A 23,630-nucleotide genomic window follows, 5' to 3' on the forward strand; every position below is an offset into this window, starting at 1 on the left:
AGGAGACCACTGGGCTACATGTAGCTCCCCTCTCCCCACATGCTATTGTCCCTCTTCTAGAACATGAGACTAGCACCTGTCCCCCACCCCACCATGACCCAGAGCCAGGAAGGAGATGTTAGGAAGCTCCCGTGTCTCCAAGGCCCACTCGTGCACTCTCCCCTCTTCCTGGAGAGGTCTGGCCCCAGTGCAGACCCAGGTGAGACACAGAGGAGAAGGCAACCTCTTTTCTGAGCTCTAACAGTCTGCTGGATATGGTCAGGATGGCTTGCAGGCACCTTGTATGCAACATGTCCCCCAGCCCACATCTGCTCAAGCCACATTGCTCCTACCCCAGGTAGAAACCTGGGTGTCATCCTTGCTGCCTCCTCTCAACCCACATTTCCAGCCGATTGAGTCCTGCAGATCCAGCTTCCAGCCAGCTCTCCCCAGCCCTCTGCTCTCCATTTCCAGGGATGAAGATGTAGTATGAACTGCCTGGACCACTGCAGGAGCCCTCATACTGTGCCCTACCCTCCACCTTCACTGGCTATGTCCTCCTCTTCCTTCAAACTCAGCCCAGAGGTCATCTCCTACATGGAGCCCTCCCTGAATTCCTTCTCTGGTCTGGGTTAAGGGCTCCTCCTCCATGCATCCCTCTCTGAGCATGTGCCACATCAAGTAAATATGACTGTTTACTTGTTGTGACCTCTTTAAAAAGAAGGACAGTGCCTTGAGCCCAGTGGTGTGCTGGAGCTGTTTCTCACTGGCTTGGGAGGACCAATTGTCCACGTCTCTTCCCAACCCCACATTCAGTGGAATCGTGTTGGTAGCTTAAAACCAGCTATGGTGAGAGCATTTACACCATGGAAATTGGCAAATGCTATAGATCAGGACTTCATTATTTTAGAAGGGCTGGTTGTTAAACATTTACCAGTAAATCACTGCTTAGGTCCAACTCCAGTGCAAAAGGACGAATTGGGAAAAGGTTCTCCATGTAGGCTGGCCCCATATCAGATCACACTTCAACATCAAGTCATTTTCTTGCTCTCTCCTCAGTCTCCTGGGTTCTTGTCCTCCTTACCAGCCCTCTGGACAAACCAATCCTGCCAGTTCTCCTCCAGCTGGTGGTTAAGGGGTGGAGGAAGCAGGAGAGAGAAGACAGCATGGGGCCAGCCCCGGGCAGAGCAGCGTATGACATATAGGTGCTTCCTCAGTCAGGAGGATGGTGGGGTAGCACAGGTTGGGGGGACAGGACAAGTGAATGAGGAGTCAGCCAGGGGATGGTGGGAGAGGACAGGGTCTGCAGAGGGCAGCGGTGATAGCCGGGAGGGAGGGCAGGGGCTCCTCTGGCGAAGCACCAGCAACACCCTCTCCAGGGCCCCCCCAATCTGATCGATTCCAGGATCAATGGACACAATTGCCTCATTAAGGGCACCGCAGGGAAGCCATGAGCCTCCTCTGTCAGCAGCTGCTCTCCCTCCACACAGCAGCACCTCACACAGCCAGCTCCAGGGGAGTCTCTGTCTCCCCATCCCACCCCATCTCTGTCCTCATTTGCATCTGGAACTCGGTCTCTGTCTTCAACTCCCTCTCTGTGTCTCTGTCTCCCCGTGTGTCTCTGTGGCACCATTTGTCTCTGTCTATCTCTGCTGTGGCTCATCTCTGCCTCCACATTCTTTATCCGCTGCCTGCGTGTCTCTCTTCCCTGCCCTCCTCCCCCGTCTCCATCTTGCCCTCTGTGCCTCTGTCTCGCCCGCATCAGCCTCCTCTGTCTCCCTCTGCGTGTCCATCCCCCCATGTGTCTCTGCCTCCCTCTCTGTGCCCACTCTGTGTTTCTGTCTCAGCCCCCCACATCTCCTCGCTGCCTTCCCTGGCAACCCCCCGCCCCCAGCATGCTCAGGCTCCGGGGCCCAGATGGCGGGACGTTCACGCCGCAGTGCCTGCAAGCACAGGGCCATGGCAGCTTCTGGGACTTCTTACTCTCTGCGCCCCTGAGCCCGCTGGGCAGCTGTCAGTCATCTGCCCAGCCTGCTGGGGACTCCCACTCACCCCCATGGGGCCCTCAGCAACCAGGTATGGGGACAAAACCCTCTCTGGAGCAGACACTGCTGCCACTGAGTGAGGCCTCCGCGCTGCTGAGGACTTAGGAGCCCTGGGCTGTCCCCGCCCTTCCTCAGGAACCTGAGCAAGGAGATGGTGCAGGCAGCCCTGACTGATGGCTGCTGCCTCCTCTCCAAAGGGGCGTCCTTCTTCACGTTTAACTGAAAGCCCTCTTGCCGAGGCTTCATCTGCCCTGGGTCTGTGTGACTCAGCTTCTTCCCAGTGCAATCAAAACCTCCACCAGCAGCATCAGCTGGGCAGGGACTGCTGGGTGCATCCCCCAGGGGTAGGGAGAGGGCACTTGGGGAGGTGCCCCCTGAGGGAGGGGCACCTGACCATGGTCAGAAAAGGGGTGAGGGAAAGGAGCCTGAGTAATGCTGCCCACTCCCCACCACCACCAATCTGGTAGAGTGGAGCACCTCTCCCTGGGAGGCGAGCAGAGTGGGCATGTGCACACACAACCACACCCACGCAGCCCAGACACAACATGCCCATCGTGGTGTTATGTGCACCCACCCGCTGGCACTGCAGCCAGGGTCCCAGGCTCTTTCCACCTCATGGCTACTTGGAGGGGGCACTGTGGAGGCTAGAGGAAGGGACGCCAATGTGCGGTGATGGTGATGGGGAGGGGTACACCTGGCCAGGTCAGGCAGTCTTGGGTAAAAGCTGGGTGCTCAAAATATTGCAGGTGCAGAGTTCATTGGGGTGGCGGGGGGCTTCGAATTCCCCAGAAAAGCGAACACCTCACAGTCTGCTCCAGACCTAGCTTGACCTGTGCCCCTCAGCCTCAACCCAGACCTCCCAGCATGCCTGTACCACCCTGCCTGTACCACCTGCTCGAGATGCCCCTTCCACAGAGTACTGTGCTGGTGTAGGAGCCACTCCACACCTCTGGTCTCCTCCACCTCTGCTCCTGATTGGGAGGGTGTGGAGGTGGGGAGGTGCATGACCTTCGTTCCAAACCAGGGAAGGTTGGGTTCTGAAGGCCCAGTGCCTCCCTGCTGCCCCAGGGAAGCCAGAACACCCAGGCGAGCAGAGCCTGGGCAGACCATGAACGGCAGCACCTGCTTGCTAGCCTCTCTCCTTTTCCAAGAATCAGCCACGGGGTGACCTGGAAGGCCAGACTTGGGGGAGGGGGAGCGACTTCTGGAAAGAACCCTGTGGAAGAGGGAGCCAAACCTAGTTGTGAGGACCCATGGTGCCTGCTTGGACCCCCAACAAGCATGCAGCCTCAGCTCATGGTGGGGGATCAGTGGGGTCCCCCAGGCTACCCTTTCTGTCTCTGCATAGCTCTAAGGGTTAGAAAAGCCTCCTCCCCCTCAGCCCAGATCCTACTGCTTGCAGCCATCAGCCCCACAAAACAAGCCTGCTTCCTCTTCCACATGACAGCCCTTCAAATATTTGAAGACAGCTTGCCTGTCCCTGCTGAGCCCTCTCTCCTCCTCACTAAACATCCCGGTTCTTAGAACGATTCCTCAAACGCGATGGTTTCAATCCCCTTGCCATGCTGGGCACTCTCATCCACCCTAAGCTGCCCTGGTTCACAGCATGGCTCCCAGACGGGAGGCCAGGAAGGACGGCCTCCCTCCCTGACCCCAACAGGCCTTCATTCCACCCAGGTGCAGGCACCCACCCTCCCCTCTGCACCCCGTTCACATGGCCCCTCCTGCCTCCAATCAGTCACACCCAGACTTAGTGGGTCAGATGGATGCCAGGGAACCTCCAACACCCCCACTCCCCACTATACCTTCTCCAAAGACCCAAACCTCTCCCAGGGACGTGCCTCTCCCCACATGCTGACGCTCACCACTTGTTCACATCCTTCAAAGCCAGGCTCCTCTGAGAAGCCTTCCCGGGTAGAACATACCCTGTGGCCTGCCCAGGGTGACCTCCATACTCAGAGACTTTAAACATTCCCTCTAGAGAATCTCCATGCATTGCTCCATCACCCACCTCCCCTCCTCCCTGCCAGGCGGGCTAGCAGCACGGAGAGGAAGCAGAGCACAGGAGGAGGGGTGCGGAGGGAGGTAGAAGGCCCCAGCCCCAGACGAAAAGCAGCTGGCAGGAGCCCTGCCTCTGCCACACCCCTACCTGCTCATGGTATTCGATGCCCATGCTGAGTGTATTGACCAGGATGGCAATCATGATTCCCCGGCCAAAGTACTTGCTGTCCACAATCTTTCGGAAGGTGTCACAGATTAGCCTCCAGAAGGCCAGCACAGAGCTGGGCTCTGCATCTGGGCCCAGGCTCCGTTGCCGCCGGCTGTGGGGGTCCCGGAGGTCACTGTGCTGGGCATCCTGTGTGAACTCATAAACCGCCTCGCTGTCTGAGTCAGGCATTTCACGGTCGGCGAGCTCTACCTCCCCTGCCCCCGCCCGGGCACAGTAGGGGCAGCTGTCTGGACCAGAGGCTCCACTGTCTGCCTTCAAGCAAGGGCTGGAGATCTTGCAAGAGCTTTGGCAGGCACCTGGAACAAAAGAGTAGAGGTGAGAGGCTCCAGAGTCTCATACCTGGGGCTACCCTGCCCTTCAAGTAAGTGTAAAATGTGTCAGGGAGTCTGGGGTTGTTACAGTGATGGGGTGCCAGGCACTTAGTGGGCCAGGGGTGTAGAATGTCCTGCAAGGTGGGCAGTCTTGACCCACAAGATGCCCTGATGTCAATAGCACTTCATTGGCAGTCACTGCTGAGTGTCCTGGGGCTCAGAGAGGTGGCCTGGATGTCCTCTGAGATCCTGGACAGCTCCTATATCCTAGGCGACTTCAGCAAGGAGCCTCACTCCCCTTCCCCTTCCCAGAAGCCAGGCCTGCAAAACACTGCTCTGAGCAGCACTTTCCAAGGGATCCTTAAGACACGCCCACACACGTGCACTTGCACACACACCCACACCAGACACGTGCACCTGCACACGTGCTCCAGATGCACACACTTGTGTACACACTCATACGATTTGCACACCACCACATGGGCACACATACATGCACATACCAACACATGTGTGCACAAACACATTCACACATGACACATATGCAAGACACATGCACACATGTGCATGCACACACACCAAGGAAAGAGCTTCATATCGCACATGTACCTACACACATCAAGCACATGTGCCTACATATGCATATAAACATCAGACACACACATGCACACATGCATACACACACACTTGACCCCTTCACGGACATTGACACGTACATGCATACTAGATGCACTCATACACACACACTCAGGGACCTAGCCTGAGACATCAATGTCCCTTTAAATCCAGCTTTGCTCACAGAATATGAGAACCTCAGAGACTACCAGGTAAAGCATGGATGTGGAGGCCCCCAGCTGAGGGCCTGGCCCCAGGTGGGCTCTCAGCAACATTTCCCCCTTGACTGCATCCGCACACAGGAGGGAGTCAGTAAGCACCCACTGACAGTAATCATGGGCCCAGCCTTGCCTTTTACACAGGAGGAAATAAAATCGTGGGTGCATGTGACTGGCCCACGTCCCGTGGCAGGGTAGTGGAGGAGCTGGCATAGAAACCTTTCGCTCTGGGTTCTGTGATAGCACCTTCTGGTCCCAGCCCACATTCCCACGTAACATCCCCACGAATATCCCGCTGCTCCCCACGTGCCACATCCTTCCTGAAACACAGGCCGTGGGCTGCAGCTACAGTGAACCTGTCTGCTGGGGAGAGCCCGACGTCCCTATGTGTCTCACTGCCCCCACGACACTGGGAGTTTCACCCATCAGACAAGCAGCTCCCTGAACTGGGTCTCCCCGTGCGGAGGCAATGAGACTCAGGTTTAGCCAGTGGGGCATGAAGCTGGGCACAGTCACACACCATTTCCTCTCTGAGCCTCACAACAGGGAGTCCTGAGTGTGCGCCCCGAGTCCGCCCCTCACCAACAGCACAGCCTTGGGTGAGTCAAGCAACCTCTCCAAGCCTCCTGGTTCTCATCCACACAATGAGGATGCTAAGAAAGGCTATCACCTAATGGGTAGAGAGGATCCAATGGGATTTTGCCTGCAAAGCATGTGACAGGCACACAGCCATTGCGTTGTGCAACAGTTGCTAGACATTATTGCAAACAGCACGAAGCAGGTGCTTATTACATGATAGTTACTGCTATAACGATGTAGGAATTATGATTTCCACTTTAGCAGATGAGAAAATTCAAGCTCAAAGCAGGGATGTGGCTGGTTGAAGGTGCCTAAGCAATGAGAGGCAGCATGAGAATATGAGCCCTGGTCCCTCTGACTCCAGACCCGTAGTCCCCTCTGGGACGCCACCTGATTCCCAGACAAGGGCACCCACACACCTCCCCCAAGAGCTGTCACCTGTACTCTGTGTCTCCAGCAGCTTGTGCATGGAGCTGTAGGGCCCAGGTGGGATGTTGAGGCTGGTGAGGGTTGCGGGCCCAGAGCTGGCAGCCACCTCTACTAGTGCCTTCTCTTTCAGTGTCTCCGGTGGAGGGCTGGTGTGCACGGTGGGATACACCTTCCCGCTGCCCACAGTCCTGCCGGATGCCTCAGATGGGGACCTGGGAGGGGGTGCCTGGCAGCGGACTGGCTCTAAGTGGCAGTCGGCATGGTAGAAGCTGTGCACAGACTCTGCGCCACCTGGGGGGCCCCCAGAGAGGGCAGGCGTCGAGGGTGGTGGCAGCATGAGCCGGCGGGACCCATTGGCATCCCTGTCCTGGATCTCTGGGCTGGCCCGGGGGACCCTGAGCGTTCCATTGCCCAGGTGGTAGTGGTGGTGATGGTGGTGGTGGTGGTGCACCAGGTGGTGGACGGACAGGCGGCGGTGAGAGCGAGAGCAGCTGCTGCTGGGCTGGGTCTCCTGGCCCCCAAGGGGTGCTGGGCTGCTGAGCAGCCCAGCCCGCACACCTGCTGCCCGAGAGACCTGAGCCAGCCTGCGGGCTGCCTTACGAAGGATGTACACCAGGTACTTGAGCAGCTCCTCATAGCAGCTGCCGGGCTCAGAGAAGCTAGCCAGGGTGCTGGCGTTGGACAGGAACCGCACACGCTGCTCCCGCATCAGCTGGCTTTCCCTCTGCTTGGTCTCTGAGAACTGCGTGGCAATCACCACCAGGCACAGGTTGATCATGAAGAAGGAGCCCACCTGTAGGGGTGGGGACAGGAAGAGGAGACGTCCTGAAGAAAAGTGAATCACAATGCCAGCCACCACATACAGAGGAATTCCTATGCGCTAGGCGCCACGCTCAGTTATTTTCCAAGCATTATCTCATTTTATTTTTAAGACAGCCTCAGGAGGTGATGCTGTTGTAATCTCCATCAGACAGGTAAGGAAACCGAGGCCCAGAGAGGTCAAAGCATTTGCCCAAGATCACTCAGCTAATTCAGAGCAAGGCTAAGACTGGAACTAAGCTCTATGAAATTCCAAGATGTTGCTATTGAACATGGTGTTATCCTGCAATCTCTCAAATTCCCTGTCCCTAAACACGCACACCTGCAGAGACGCAGCACCCTTCTGCAATTTCCATTAGGAGTAGCAAATGCTGTGGAAATGAATGCAATATTAGGGACACGGGGTTTTCAAATTATATTGAGCCTTGAGATCTTGGCGAAAACATCATTTACAAGACTCCTACTTCTAGCCCCAATTCTAGCTGTGTGACTTTGGGAGAGACCCTTAGCAATGGGACCACGTATCCTCATCTGAAAACAGGGACCATTGGCCTCGTCTGTCCCCATTTTCCCTGTGCCCCACTCCCTCAGATGGGGGAGGGGTTGAACCCTTGACCCTACAGACTAGTCAAGCTGCCACCTGACTTGCTCACACTCCCCCAGTCCCCATATCCATGCCTCAGTTTCCCCAGAACTCTGGAACGGCCATTGCTTGGATAACAATCCCGAATGAAGGAAATGAATATTTATGGTGACAAAGCAGATTTTTTTTTTCTAGATCGTGTCCTAGTAATTATGATAATTAGCTTCACTAGTGTGATTCCAGAGAGCTGTTAGGAAAGATTTTTCAGGGGGTGTGTGGGAGGGTGGAAACTAGGCCCCTTATCTCCCTGTCTGCTTCCTTCCCCCTCTACCAAGCCCACGAGGGAAAGGGAGTGGGGTGGGGGGGGCCACATGGTGAGAAGACCCCACTTCCCTGAAGCACTGGCCTCGCCCCTTGAGGTGGTGGCCAGGGATGGGAACGGGCCTCCAGCCAGGCTTCGCCCCAAGCCTGCCCACTCTTCCGCACCAGGGGAAGTTACGCAGGCAGGAGGGGGTGGCCTTGGGGACTTGCTCTTTCTCAGGGCCTACCCTCTGTCTCTCACTCACCAGGAGCTGCCTCATTTTGTGTTCTTCTCTCTCTGGAGCTAGTCCTAGGTCCTGAGTAGATCTTAATCTTTCTTAATCTCTTTCTCTCAATATCTGTCCCTCTGTCTGGCTCTGTCGTTGGCCTCTTGGTGACATGGAAGAAAGGCTGAATGTGGAGTCGTTAGCCTGGGACTGAATTCTTAGCCCCAGCCACTTACTTTCTGTGTGATTTTGGCCCAGTGACCCACCCTCTGGGGTGCCAAGTTCTCATTTAAGAGATGGGGACCACAATCCCTACCCTGGCACCTCACAGGGGACGACGAGGATTAAACAGGCAGCAGATGTTACAGCATACGTCAGCAGTGATGCCCCACTCTTGGAGATTAATACATAGCATAGGCAAAGCGCCTGGTAGGGTCAGATAAATGAGGAAACGTCGGTTTCCTCATCTGTAAAATGGAGAGGATTACGGTGAGGATTAAATGCACCAGCACATTGAAAGTGCTTAGATCAGGGGCTGGTGCATAGTAAGTGCTCAATAAATATTGGCTCAAAGTGGTAGCGGTGAAGTTATTAACTATGAATGGTAGTGATTAAAACTATTAAATATTGCTGCTTTTGCCTCCGTCTTCTGCCTTCCTAAAGTCTTGCAATTTCTGAACTGGCAGGAATAAGAGATCAGGCAGCATTTAACACCAATTGATCACTGATCAGAACTTTGGGTGGAATAATTCTTTATTTGCAAGCATTTCAGGATGTTTAGCTTCTCTCCCCTCCCCCAGTAACAAGTTGCCAATTGCACTCCCCTTGTCCTTATGAAAAACAGAACTCTGCGAACATGCTAAAAAAAAACCACTGGATTCATTCAAAGGGATTAATTGAATGATATGCGAGTTATGTCTCAATAAAGCTATTAAAAAAAATCAAAACCAGAATCACCCTTTCCCATTCCCAAGTGCCCTCTAGGGGAGGTGATATCATCTCAGGGTGAGAACCATCCATTTCACCCATGAAGAAACAGAGGTCCAGAGCAGTGCTGGGGGCCTCAAGAGGAATGACTTGCCTAAGGTTCCAGTAGCAGTAAGTCCCTTCTTGACCTTGGATTTCTTCCTGACTCCGCATCTGGTGTCCCTCCTACTACATGACAGATACCCTCTGTACAGGACTTGCCCTGAGAGCTGAAAACTTCAGACAGAACAAACTATCCCCTCTCTGGACTGCTCCCACGGGTGTCCCCAGGATCGCCCATCCCCACAGGGATCTGAGGAGTCACTCACGATGATGAGGAGGATGAAGTAGATGAAATTGTAGAAGGAATGAGCATCCATCACAAAGTACATGATGTCGACCCAGCCCTCCAGTGTGATGACCTAGGGGGTGCAGAGGGGCAGGCTGACTATGGGCCCACCAAATCCTCCTCCAGTCTCCTCCAGAGGCCTTAACCCCCACCCCAACCCTGAGAGCGACCACTCCGATCCTGGGCTGTGTCCTGGGGCTGGTGTTCTGGGGAATCTCCCGGGGCCCAGGCTGCCCCACCTGGAAGATGGCGATCCAGGCATAGCCAATGTTGTCAAAGTTGATGGCGCCCTTGAAGGGGTTGTGCTCCCCCGCTGAGCAGTTGGTGTAGTACTGGTTCCAGTTGACACAGGTGGTATTGCTGGAGCTGTTGTAGGCCTCATAGTCCAGACCACAAGGTGGGCCACCGCCCCCCTCCCCACGCAACGTGGGCACGCTTCTGCAGGACCGCATGCCGTTCTCGCGTGGCTGGGAGCAGATGAAGGGGCTCTCATCCTCATTCTCTGTCTGGTAATAGCGCTCCAGGTCCACGCTTAGGGGGCTGCAGGATGGGAAGGGAAACAGGGGTGAGGCTGGGGAGTGGGCTCTCCAGGGAGAGGGCCCAGGAAGAGAGATGGCATGAGTGCTCAAGGCACACAGGGTAAGCAGGGCAGAACCAAGAATGGGGAAGGGACTGGGCAGGGCAGGGATTTATGGACACCAGGAGCATGAGGCCTGAGTGGGGAGACTCCAGACTTAGGATGTTGGAAGGTCACATACTAGAATAGTGGTTTTCAAATTTTGCTGCACATTAGGATCACTGGAGGGGTTTAAAAAATCTCTGCATCCAAGCTGAGCCCCAGACCAACGAAATCAGAATCTCTGGAGGTGGCACCCAGGCATCAGTACTTTTTAAAACTCCCCAGGTGGTTCCAATGGGCAGCCAAGTTCGAGAACCAGATATGTCTCAGATGTTAGAACAGATATGTCGGTAGCAACCAGAAGTGAGGAACTGGTGGGGGGTGCCCCAGCCCCACAACCACTCCCAGGTCCTCCCGGACCCTGTCCACCACTCACAGGCTAAAATTCTCAGGTAGGAAGCATCGATTCCGAAGCAGCCCTGCCCACAGCTGGACGCCGACGATGCCAAAGATGAAGAAGACGAAGAAGCAGAGCAGCAGGACGTTGCCCAGCATGGGCAGTGTGTCCAGCAACAACGTGACAAGGATGCGCATGCCTGTGGGGGCAGAAGCCACGCTGGGGACACCAGGCTGGCCGGGCTAGGCTGACTGCCACGGCCCGGCAGCACTCCTGGAGGGGCCCCACCAGGGACTCTGAGGCTGAGACGGCCCGGCTCAAGCTGGAGGGGAGACCAACAGACACCTCTGACTCCCCAGATAGCCTCTGCAGCCCCTTACCCCGACCCACTTCCCCTTGTGGCTTGCCCATAGTAATCTGCACAGTACCACTGACAGTGAGCTAGGGAAATTGTGGCCCCTCCTAACTCTCCCAACATCATCACATGTGGATAATGTCACTCCCAATTTACAGATGAGAAGTCTGAAGCTCAGAGGAATGACTTGACTCACCCAGTATCACACAGCTGCTAAGTGTAGGTGCCAGAACTTGAACCCAGGCTTTGGGCTGCTGAATCCCTCTCCAACACACACCCACACCCGCACACACTCACACGCACACTCCCTACCTACTTCCTTCTCTCAACAGACACAGTCACTTGATCTTTCTAAGTTATCACCACCAGAGTCATTAGGGAAACTGAGGCAGCGAACTCCAGGAGGAATGACAGTGGGCAGGAATCTCATTTTGAGAGCCAGCTCCTAGGCTGGGGCCAAGATGCCCTGTGCGTCACTACGGCTCTGAGCCCCGCTGCCCTGAATCTATTCCCTGCGTGGTCCAGATCCCCAAATTAGGACCTGAAGAGACACAATACTGTCTTCTCAGAAGTCCATCAATTTACAACCCCCTCCACAGGGAAAGCCACTGAAACCCCCTCCTCAAAAGCCCTATTAGGGTTACCGCCCTCTCACTGCATTCCAGGTCTAGAACCCAATCGGCCCAAATGGTCTGAACCAGCCCCCAGTTTGCCAAGCCCTCATCAAGCAGACAGATCTCTAATGGCTGGCTTCACCCCCAGAGTGCCATCTATGGCCCCCTGCCCCCTCCAGGGCAAAAGCTGCTAAGCAGCAGCTAATTAACCCTCTTGGTGACTGCAGCGCCCAGCCCCGCCCCTGCCAGCCCAGTCTTCTCACTCCCTCCCCCTCCTCCTACCCCATCCCCCTTCAGCTTCTCTGTGCTCCAACTGAGATTAATTCCTCAGGGTTTGTATTAAGGGAATTACACCGGTGGTTAGACAGAGGCCTATAAATCTGCCAGCCATCACCTGGGGCGGGAGAGGAGGCAAGGCATGCCCCTCTTCTGGAGCTCCTGTTAACACCAACACACCCCGAGCCCCAGAGGACACATTCAACAGCTCTGCCCTCCCAGGGGCAGCAGCAACATCACACTCACACACACACACACACACACACACACACACACACAGAGCGCAGGGGGCTGCTGCATCAGGTACACAACCAGGCACTGAGCCCCAGAAACATGCATTCCCCGCCAACCACCCCACTCCTAGGACCACAGCAGGGACCATCTGCAGCTTGTGTAGGTTGGGGAGTTGCAAAGGGGCCTGAGCAAACGGAGGGGGCAGGATGTAGGGGGAACCAGAGCTGCCAAAGCCTGGCTGGCTCCAGAAACCAATGCAGTTTAATTTAGATAATGGGCCCGGCAGTTGCTGCAACGGGTTGGAAGGCGGTGGGAAGGAGGAAGGGGACAGAGGCGGAGGGTGAGACATGGAGTGGCCTTGTCTTGAGAGAAGTCATGTTCAGCGTGGCCAGCATGTCTCACCAGCAAGAACCAGATTGTATGAGAGGCTGTTCTGGCTAGAAAAGGCCATCAGCACCTTGCATCCACTCCTTGCCTGTCAGCCTCTCCAGTCCCCACACCTCTATCCTCCCAGGGGGAGTGGTCATCTAGCTGAAGGGAAAGGGTCATCTGAGATGTTTCTGAGACTCTGACCTAAAGCCAGGCTAAAATGAGGCGGGGTCTTCCCAGGTAACTCCCATAGTGCCACAGTCAGAGTTCCATTTTGTTCCAGCAACCCCAGCTCCCCGCTGAGCCCTTCTCTGACGGGGCCTGTGAGGGGTCAGGTGAGGACACAGTGGTACAGGTGGGGTCTGAGATTTCCACATTTCCTCCTGGGGCTCTCTTCAGGGGCTGAGGGCTGAGGGGTCACTCACTGGGCACCCGGTTAATGGCCCTGAGCGGTCGCAGCACACGGACTGTCCTGACAGCTGAGAAGCTGACGTTCTGCAGGTCCAGCGAGTACTCCAACATCCTGCAGGGAGGGGCCCAAAGGGAGGCCCTTTGAGTCTGAGGCCACAGTGGGGTCAAAAGAGGTCAATGAGGAATCCTGCTTTAAGGGCAGCAGGACGACCTCTGAGTCCTTTTTCTCCTTCACCAAGGGACTGTGAAGATCCGGCTCTCTGTCTGGGGGGCAAGGCTACCCCCGAGACAAGGACAGACTGCCCATCAGAGAAGGGGGCAGAATTAGGAAGAGGGCCTTGAAATTTAGAATATAGGCTACAGTGCTAGAGGCAGGGCAGCCTCAGATCCTCAGGAGACAGCCCAGGGAGAAAGTGGTGCTGTAACTGGGCTGGAGCTGGGAGGTCAAAGGCCCAGAGCCCTGAACCTGGGGAAGGGACCGATCTGATCCATTGCTTTCCCACCCCAGCCCAGGCCCTCACCCTGCAATGACGATGAAAAAGTCAAGCCGGTTCCAAGTGTCTCCCAGGTAACACTTTTTCCCAAAGATGCCCAAGGCCACCATCTTCACCACCATCTCCACGGCGAAGAAGGCAAAGATGAAGTCATCAAAGGCCTAATGTGGGGACAAGAGGTGGCTGAAACTGAGAAGTGGGTGAGGGAATACCCTTTAGTCCCACCGTAGCCCCCACCAGTTGGGTCAGGGCCTCTTGCAGAGGAGTAAGGGGCATTAAGATTAGGAGGGGCCAACCCCCCAACACACACACACACACACACACACACTCACCTGCAGGATCCGGCAGCGCTGGGAGTCACAGGCGATGTCCTCGCACGGCCGGAACATGCCCAGGGTCACGCAGTTGAGAAGGATGACCAACATGCTGATACGCTCAAACCAGGTACGGGCAGTCAAGGAAACAGCTGGCCAAGGCTGGAGCTGAGGCCAGCCCCCTGCCCTGCCCTAACACCTCCTCCTCGTTTACCTCCTAGCTCCATCTGAGGCTAAGCAGGTGTGGTGCCAGGGACCTGACCTACACGTCAGACCGGCCCCCGGCCCCAGGCTCCCCATCAGAGAAGGGGAATCCCACCTTGGTCATCTCACCTCTCTGGACCCAGCTTCCTCATCTCTAAAGGAAGACAAGCCACAAATACCCTGACTATTTGCACAAGTCTTTTGGGGAATAAATCGATCATGCCTGTGGAAATGCCAGACACCATGAGTTTGCTGCAGAATCTGAATCCTATTCTCCCTACCTCACAGGGTAGATGTGAGAAGCAAATGAGATACTGTATATGAATGTGTTATACAAACCTAAAGTCGGATTATGCCTGCCTTACAGTTTACCAAGCACTTTCACACAATGCCACAGTTGATGCTCACAACAGCCCTCTGAAGTATCCGGGATGGATCATTTTATTCTCCAGAACTCAAGGAAGTTGAGGCCCAGGAATGCCAAAGTCATATGCTGAAGGTCACCCGAGAAGCCAGGATGAGACAGTGGTTTCCAAGCTCCTGATCTATGATAGTTTCCTCTGTACACCATAGCTGCTCAGGCAGGCAGAACTGCCTGTCATGACCGCCCTGGCACTAGGTGGAAGGTAGACGTCCACAGCTGCAGTCCCCCTTGCTACAGCACCAGAGCCCGGGCTCCCTCTTCCACCACCAGCCTCCCAACCTCTCAACACCCTCAAATGACCACTAGGCACATTCACACATTTAAATATTGAGGACCCATTATGTGTCAGGCACCATGCCGGGCATAGCTCCCAAGCCATGCAGAGTGGACAATGTCTACCCCCTCCCCCAAGAGGCCATTGCCACCATCACACCTGCTTGTGGCTTCCAGCGCAGACTAGCCAAAACAGCAAGTGGGATAGAGGGGTTCTTTCTAAACCCTGGGTCTTTCCACACAGTGGATTCTATGGAGTGACTCATTTCCAGCCCATCAGTAGGAGAATGTACAAAACGGCCGCCGGACCTTAGACGGTTCCAGGCACTGGACTCGCAGTTAAATGACCAAAGTATCCTATTTTCTTTAAGGAAAATATGAGAAGGGTGGGGAAGAGTAAAGACGCTAGAAAAGATCAGAGAGCAGGAGATTGGGGAAAGGAGACCAGAGACCCCCCAGGGGAATGGGGATGGGGGAGGTATTGTGGCAGCTCCTGGCGTGACCCACCAAGTCAGACTGTGTAGGGCCCAGAGCAGGTGGAATCTTGCTTCTGGAATGAGAAGGCTTCGGCCAGGCACGAACAGGCCAGCAGGAATGTTCAGGAACCTATGGACCTTCCTCCCAGCTGGTCCCAGCCACAGGCCATCTCTTCTGACTCCCAAGCCACATGCCCTCCCCTACAGCCCATGACTCCCTCAAACCCCTGACAGCCCTCCCCCTTCTCTTCTCCACCACCCAGGCAGGCCCCTTTCCCCTAGACTCACATCCCTGCTCGCCACCTGTCTGTGGTACCGAGAGTCCTAAGGCACTGCGGTTTCCCTAACCCCCACCTCCTTACAAGAATAAGAGGGTTTTTTTGTTTTTTAAAAAAGTTCTAGGTTTTTGGGGGCAAGTAGATGGGAGGGAGGAAATAAAAAGTGCTCTGTTTCCATGAAATTGTTTTTCTGAGTGGAGCCAGAGTGCAGTGGATCTCTCCCCAGAATGGGGGTCAGCCAGGGGTCACCCTGGAAAAAGGGGGACAGGAAGGGAGCCATCATTTGGAAAGGGAAAGACCCCATTACCCTCAAGAACTGGTCTGCTTTCCCCATGCAGGTCCCCTCCTCTCCTCTGCAGGGAAAGGGGGGTCTGGAAGGAGCCCATGTGAGCGAATGTCTCTATGTGGAGGGGCAGATCTCTGAGGAAGAGGGGCTCCCAGGACATCTAATTGGACCCCTCTAATGGCACAGTTCCACCATATTAGTCATCTGTGCACTTGTCAACCTCCCCTGCTGAGCGGGGGCTCCTGACAGGCAGGGGCATTCCGATACGTCTTTATATCCCCTACAGAGCTTCCTGTAGTGCCTGGCACGGAGCAGATGATCCATACCTGGGAAGACTGAACGAATGAATGAATGAATCAACCAATCAATCAATCTCTTTGCCTAGAAGCCAGATATGTCTCCCCATTCAGGTTTTCCTGCCTTGCTTCCCTTGATAGAGGTGAACTGCTTATAACTGTGGAGGAAGGTACAGAAGTGACCTCCACAGAGGAGCTGCCACTCTTTCTGTCCCCACCTTACTCAGGCTCAGACTGGAGGCCTCTTACAGGCAGAGTCTGCCCCCAGATAACCTCATGAACAGCTCTGGACCATGGCAGCCCCTTCTTAAGGGTCCCTTGGCAATTCAGCCTACTTCCAGGTAACATCCTGCCCACCCTGTACAGCTCTCTTTCCACGACAGGTAAGCATAAACGGACAGGGAAGAGACCAAGGTACATGACAATTTGGGACAATCTGAATAGAGGAATAATTAACGGGGGAGGGGGTCTTTCACCCTTCTCAGATAGGGCCCGTTTCCTTGGGAACCTGGCAGTATGTCACTGTGTGATGTTCTTCTGTTGCCATAACGACAGGAGGATGTGTCACCAGGTGGTGTGGATTTGTTGTCATGGTAATTAAAGAGACCCCTCTCACATGATCTCCCTTTACTGAGGCTGTTATCTTGTCCTTATGCAGGGGAGGAGAATCAGGGAGACCCACAGGTTATCAGGTTGGGGGGAACCATGTGACAGATCCCCATGGTAACCAAGGGAACGGGGGACACTGGTTGCCATAGTGACTATGAGAGACCTGTGCAGTCACATGTCTACTGTTGCTATGGTGACTGTCCGGGCTGGAGTGGATCCCAAAGAGGGGGTAGGAGAGGGGAGGATCTTTCTTCTCCCCACAACCCACCATCAAAAGCAGAGAAAAAGGAAACGGCAGAGAGAGGAACCCCACTTCCATCCCTCCTCCTTTCCTCCCTCGTGGGAGAGAGAACTAGAGCATGTTATCTCCACAAATGAGTCCTCTCTGTGGGGCTTTATCTAGATAGAGCCGTTGCTTAGCCTGGAAGCCACAAGGGTGAGCAAAGCAGGGAGAGGAGGGGGGTGGCCGGGACACCTCTAGGGGCACATGGCCTCTGAGCATGAGCTGAAAGGGAAGCAGGCCCTCCAGTTGCCCCATTCCCACCCAGGAGACTGGAAATGTGAGACTAAGGAACAGTGAGGAGAAAATGGGCCTGGACCCAGGAGTCCTGGCATTCTAGTGAGGAGGTAGCGGGCTAGGTCCTTGCCTCACCCATCCCACAGAGAGGCTGGTGTCTATTGGATTCGGCAACCCCTAAGGGTAACAGGGGATGTAGGGGCTCCGCCCTGCTCCAAAGCTCAAAGGGGGATTCCCCCAGCAGAACCCCCCCATTCCTACAAGCCCATTTCCCTGTGGTTCCCCCCCACCACGCTTCAGTGTGTGGGTGTAGGGGGAGAGAGGCTTCCAGCTGAACTGAAAACTGAAGCTCACAGAAAGGCAGCCGGCTCCACCCAGAGACAGAGCCATGAGACACAGAGACACAAGAGAGGCGGCCCGCTGGAATCTTTGGGAGGGGAAATAGGCCAGAAATCTGATTCAAACGTCTGTGACTCTGTGTGTGTGTGTGTCTGTGTGTGTGTGCGCGCGCGCGTGCGCATGTCTCCGTGTGAGCAGTTGTGTCTGTCGCCATCCTGGCTGAGGCAGGCAGGGCGGGGTGAGTGCTGGGCGGGAGCAGGCGAGGGTGAGGGGGGGCTGTGTGGTGGGGGTAATCCCAGGAATGGTTCCAACTGGCACTACGGGTGATGGGGAGTCCCCCAACAGAGCAGCGGAGCGGAGCGGGTGGGAATGAGTGTGTGTGTGACCCAGAAGGAAAGTGGGCCTGGGGCAGAAAGCATGCCAAGGGGTGATTTGGCCCCCCTCAATCTCATTCAATTCTACTGCCCCAGCCCTTCTCCCCAGAATCTCCTCTGGCGAGCTTAGGGTTTGGAAATTAAATTGGAGGAAGGAATTGATGAAGAGACAGAAAGAACACTCCCCCCACCATTTCCTCTGAGGACAGAAATGGAGAATTCTCCCTAGGTAAGAGAAATAGGCAGACTTGGGGCACTGGGACAGTGTGGCAAGGAAGGCTCCAGAAACTCCTGTTCCCCCACCCCTCTAGAGGGACACACTCAGACACACAGAGTGACGCACAGGCACTCACTCACACTCACTTCTGGAAGCCATTAGGGCTCCTGCCGTTCAGGCCTCCCCCCCTCCTCCCCCAACTCCTGGCAGGCTCCCCTCTCCCCCTCTGGCCCCCCTCCCACTCCCCCTCTCTCAGCATCCCAAATGCCAGCCTGTGATTTCCAAATGAGAAAAAGCTGTGCTGGGCTCTGAGCTTGGAGAAACTCCTACACAAACTTCCAGATGTGACACAACAGCCAGAGAGGGAATGCGGAGGAACTCCTCCCCGAGAGGGGAGCGCACTCCCTCACACTCGCAGGAACACATATTGGAAAGGCCAGCATGCTCCCCTCCGATCTGAGGCAGGGGTGACTGTCTGCCAGTACCCCTGCTCTCCACACCAAAGCTTGCACTTCTGTACCTTTTGCTGTTCTCCCTTCCCAACACACACACACACACACAGACACACACACAGACACACACACACACACACACACACACACACACACACACACTTCCTACCTGGGTCTAGATCTCCTCTCTAGGAAACCTGGTCTCTTAAAAAGGCGAGGCCAAGAAGTAGAATGTGCCAAGAAAAGCCTAACTAGCTTCAGTTAGTTGGGGGGCGGAGGGGAGTGTCCTTACGTCTCTCAGGCTCAGAGGTGTAGATGAACCCTCCTGAAGCCTGGGGGGAGTCACAGATACCACAAAGAGAAAGAGGGAGGCCCAGGAGGCAGTTCAAAGCCCCTCTGGCAGCAAAAATACAGGTGTCTCCTGGTACTTGGGTAGGATGGCAGTGGTGAGGGGCAAAGCTTAGGCAGTCCCCTGCCAAAAAATTGTTCTCAACCCATCCTCAGCCAATCCAGGCTTCTCCAGACCTAGTAACGCTGATGCCCCACACCCCAGACTACCACTCCCCTGGGGGAAGCTGCTCCCCAACTCCCATGAGTGCTGTCCTCTCACCTCTCTTCTCCCATGCCAGGCCTCAACACTTGCCCCCGTCCAGACCCCTCAGTGAAGGAGTCTGCCTCCAGACCCTCCACTAGCACCTGGAGATAGGGCAGGCGAGAAGAGATGCTAGCCTAGAGGTCTGTTTTCAGGGAGAGGGGAGAGAAGAGCTCTCTCTACCTCCCCTGGGACCCTTGAGAAGGAGGACATAGAGGTTGATGCTTTTTGCCATTCGTGGAAGGGGTAAATGGTTAGGGGCAGAGAGGAGAGTTGCTCAGAACCCATCCTTTCCAGTCATATCAGTTCTCCATCTCCATCCCTGCCTTGGAGAAAGGGGCCTGGGGGTGGGGGCTCAAACCTCAAGATTGTGCCTATTCAGCAGGAACACAGACCTCTGAGGCCTGCACCTCTCTTTCTGCAGCTCAGAGAGAAAGGAAGAAGGGGCAGGGGATGAGGAGAGGGTGTGATGAGGGGAGCTTCCCAAAGACCCACAAGGTGTAGAGGATGGGGGTGGGGGGGGCCATAAGCTCATCCCTGCTTTGCGCACTAGAGGCAGCAGAGCTGCAGAGAGTGAGGGCGGCACCAACCTTCCCACTCCCCCCTCTTCCTCAAAGCAGAGTCCCGGCTAGGCTCACAGGGGCTACAAGGGAGACCTGGGGTCTCCCACCCTGGGTCTATAAGAACCTCTGAGCTGGAAGGAAGGAGCCCAGAGAAGCTGTCCAGACCTGGGACTGCAGCAACACCTCCCCTCCACCTTTCCTTCCCCCGGTGGCAGGACACACCGGGGAGGCTGGGGCCAGGCGTCTATCAAGTGGTGCTTTGTGCTAGGGGCTGAGCAGGCTGGGGTCTCCCCTACCACTCCAGCCTGGGCAGACAGGGGGCAGTGCTAAATCCATCTCCCTGGAATGTGGGGCTTGCATTCCCCAAATCTATCTGTGGAGTCTACACTGGGGTGGTAGACCCGAGTCCTCCTTAGTGAACACACTCACAGTATTACGGTCCCCCCAATACTTTCGCAGGCCTGCAGTCCCCCATACCTGGTCTGCAGGAGCACTCTTTATTTGTGAAAGGAGAGGAGTAACCTGGACCAGCTTAATCCCATCCCCCACTTGCTAAAAAAGCTCTTGCCACCGTCTTTCCCTCCACAAGAAAAATCCAGCACAAAACTCCCCAACCCAACCTTAAGCATCCTGCATCGAATGGAGATCGGGTAGAAGGAGGCACTCGCGGCACTGGGCTCTAGCGGAAAGGGGTTCCACTCCCAGCTCTGGGGGCAGACAGCTCCCCTCCACCACATCTTGTTCTCATTCTGCGCCCCTGACATCAGCCGCCGCCGGAATCTCCTTGTTGTGCCTCCAACCCGCGAGGTGGGGGGTGAGGTGGGCCAGGACCTGGTCCCCGCCCCCCCCAACATCTCCCTCTGTGTCAGTAAAAACCTCAGCCTCAAGGACTAGGTTGGGGGATCAGACCCTAGAATCCGCCGCAAACTTTGGGGCGGGGGAAGGAGGGAAACCCAGGAGATTGCGGTCCCCCCTCCTCCGTCCCCGCAGCTTCCTCCCCACCGCCTCTCCCCCTCCACACCAAACTCGGAAACCAAACCCAAACCCAGCTCGCTAACCGGCGCGGGCAGAGTACAGCTCCCAGGCTCCCGAAGCTTCCCACATCTGGAGGATGACGACCCTCCCCTGCCCACATCTGGAGGGCATCCAGCTGCGAGCCAGCGGGGCACAGCTCTCTTCTCCTGGCCTGGATTCCACCCCCCACCCAGGAGGACTGAGATGTGTGTAAGGAGGTGGGGTAAGCCCGGGTTACCGACGAGACCTGCTCGCGTCTCCGCTCCCACTCTGGTGCCCCCTCCCCTCCCTGGCAGTCCCCCTCTCATCCGCCCACCCTCCGGGCTCACTTCTCCGACTCACCTGGCGGTGGATCCTCTTACCCCCGACCCCCAGTGGTGCGGCCCGTCCCCCTTCCGACCCCGCGCCTGGCCGTCGTGCCCCGAAGGATATGGGTTACAGACCGTGCGGAGACACCAGCTCCGCGGGCGGCTGTCCTGGCTCAAGTAGAAGAAAACCACCGGGGCCAGCGCCGGGTACGGCAGTCCCTCCGCCTCGGAGTCCGCGCTGCCCGGGTCCTTTTCTGCTGACCCCGGCCCCCGCCGGCCCCCGGCCCCCGACAGGTCGTTGAGCCGCATGAAGCTCCGGGGCTGTCCCGACTCCTCTGCGCCCGCTCCATCCTCCTCCTCGTCCATCCTCTGGCCAGCCGGGGCCCCGGGCGGTCCGGAGAGGGGCAAGCGGCGCCCCTCCGAGGAGATGTCCTCACGCAACCCGGGAGCCCCGGCGGGGGCACATCTGGGGGGCTCTAGGGCGCAAGCTGAGCCCCCGGGAGGGCCAGTTCAGTCCAGCTCCCCCTGCCCGCAGGGGCATGCTGCCCGCGGGGCGCCGGGGCGCAGGGAAACCCCGCCCGGCGCAAGTCCCGCTTCCCCTGCGCCCCTGGGGCTCCCCGGGCCAGCCGGCCGGCTCCCCCTCACTTTGTTCCGGCTTCTTCGCTTCGCGCCCAGGCTCCGGTTGCCGGATTCGGCGCTACCTTCGGCGAAGCGGCCCCGAGAGGGCGAGCGAAAAGGGGGGCAGCGGCGAAGGGCGGGGGTCCGGGGAGGGGCGCCCCCTCTTCCCGCGGCGCAGCTGGAGCCGGATCTAAGGGGTCAGCATCGTCCCGGCTCCGCGCCAGGCGGCGGGGGAGGGGAGGAGGGATCTCTTTAGGGGTGGGCTTGGAGGGGGTGGGGGCGGCTCCTTCCCCCGCCCCGCGGCGGGCTCACGGTCCGGGAGAGGCGGGGAGACGGTGGGGGGCAGTCCCGGGCGGGAGTGGAGGCGGAGATGCCGCCGCCGCAGCCGCCGCGGTGGCTGCCGCTGCCGTAGCTGTCGCCGGCGCCACTGCCTCCTCCTCCGGCCGAGACGCGGAGCGAGCGAGCGAAAGCGGCGGCGAGGAGCCCGGCGCACACCACAGCTGGATCCCTCACTCCAACTTCAAGCCTCGGCCCCGCCCCCAGACAGCCCCGCAGCCAATCGCCGGACGCCGCCGGCCCCGAACCGCGCGTCCATTGGCGGTCCGCCGTGGCAGTGCGGGCGGGAGCGCCGGGAGAGAACCACAGCTGGAATCCGATTCCCACCCCAAAATCCAGGACCGCCCCTCTCTCCTCCCCTTGCCCCTGGGTCCGCTCCCGAAGGCTGGAGCCAATCAGACTGCTGCCCAGACCGAACCCACTTTCCTATTGGCCATTGGGGTCTTTGGGACTCCCTTGGAGGGAGCCCGAAGAATCAGAGTATTCGGCGCGGGGTCCTGGCGTAGCGCCGCAAGCCCCACGCATCCTTTGTCCACGACCCCTGATTTGTGCCGCAGCCGGGGGGCGGAGCTCAGCTCTGGGCCGGCCTGGGGAAGAAAAGAGACAGGCGGCACCGGGGTAAGGGTTGTGACCGGGGGTCCCAGGGCGAAATCCCAGCTCTCCACCTGGTTAATCTCCCACCGTGCAATTGAGCTTGGCTGCCGTACTGGGGAAGGGAAGGAGCGGAGCTGGAGGTCCCGGGGGTGGGGCTTCAGGCTGCAGGGGGCCGGTCTTGGAGAAACGGGCGGAGCTCGAGAAAGGCTGGGACAGGCATGGTCTGGGCGTGGCCTCCACAAATCTCTTGGGCTTATTGGTCATGCTCCCGAGTCCAATTCTGAGACTTTGACCCTGACCTCGTAGCCCTAACCCGCTGGACCTGACCTCACGTTGAAGCTTCTGGCTTCATCCCCTTACCCCTAGGGACCTTTTGAAGGGCGTGGACTCCACGCAGGGGTTTCGTGCTTGAACACGTGGCCCCAGGCAGGTCGCGCTGGACCGCAGAGCCCGGATCCCCAGGAGCGACTGCGGAGCAGAGCAAGGACCCCTAAGAAGGAACCCGTGGGGGTCTCGAGTGTGTGGGAAGGGGCGGAAGCACAGAGCTGGGCTTTATCGACTCGACCTTCAAAGTCCCCACCACCGCCACTCCCCAACTTCGTGCCTCAGTTTCTCTTAAGTCCCTATGTGGCTTAGGGAAAGAGTGTCCGCGGAACTGGAACTTCGCGGGTCTGCCGCCTTCACTCACCTCCACTCCACCGGCAGCGGGCCCTCGTGGGTTTGTGCTTTCCACGCGCGCACACGCACGCGCAGACCCCGGCCCTTGCCCCGCCTACCTCCCCGAGTTCTGGGGCTCAGTCGACTCTAGCTCTCTTCTGCCGCCGGCGCCACTCCAGAAAGCTGTGGGTAACCGGGAGCGGAGCGCCGCAGGTGTGCTGGGCGCCGGTGGAGGGGGAAACATCGAGGATTAGACGCCGGGAAGCACTTCCCCAACATCTGCGAGAGGTAGACACGGCGGAACCTAGTGGGTCAGTCAGTTCCCTCTCCGGAGATTTTGGGGCGCTTACGCCACTGCGGAGAGGGGGAGGGATGGGCGGGATGACCTCCATCAACACCCCTCACGTTGTTGAGGCCATCACCCCTGGGCGTTGTTCACTCTCCTAAGGCTGCGCCACCCACGCAGCCCC

At 57.2% G+C, this 23,630-nt stretch overlaps 1 protein-coding gene across 15 annotated transcripts in view; it reads right to left on the reverse strand.

Annotated features, from left to right (window-relative positions):
• LOC105472389 (calcium voltage-gated channel subunit alpha1 G) overlaps positions 1–22,067 on the reverse strand; it is a 66,797-nt gene extending 44,730 nt beyond the window's left edge. For 10 of the 15 annotated variants that reach the window (XM_011725590.3, XM_011725588.3, XM_011725583.3 and 7 more), the window contains exons 1-9: positions 21,080–22,067; positions 13,752–13,863; positions 13,447–13,580; positions 12,940–13,037; positions 10,706–10,865; positions 9,890–10,190; positions 9,631–9,723; positions 6,416–7,199; positions 4,174–4,550 (exon numbers count right to left, since the gene is read on the reverse strand). In XM_011725590.3, coding sequence (XP_011723892.1) covers positions 4,174–4,550; positions 6,416–7,199; positions 9,631–9,723; positions 9,890–10,190; positions 10,706–10,865; positions 12,940–13,037; positions 13,447–13,580; positions 13,752–13,863; positions 21,080–21,321 — 2,301 coding nt within the window. In that variant the 5' untranslated portion in view covers positions 21,322–22,067. The remainder of the gene's footprint in view (positions 1–4,173; positions 4,551–6,415; positions 7,200–9,630; positions 9,724–9,889; positions 10,191–10,705; positions 10,866–12,939; positions 13,038–13,446; positions 13,581–13,751; positions 13,864–21,079) is intronic. The other 5 variants (XM_011725581.2, XM_011725579.2, XM_011725578.3 and 2 more) reach the window with 2 other exon arrangements.
• Between the last annotated feature and the right edge of the window lie 1,563 nt (positions 22,068–23,630).

The sequence above is a fragment of the Macaca nemestrina genome, chromosome 17 (genome assembly GCF_043159975.1).
Source record: "Macaca nemestrina isolate mMacNem1 chromosome 17, mMacNem.hap1, whole genome shotgun sequence".
Classification (NCBI taxonomy): domain Eukaryota; kingdom Metazoa; phylum Chordata; class Mammalia; order Primates; family Cercopithecidae; genus Macaca; species Macaca nemestrina.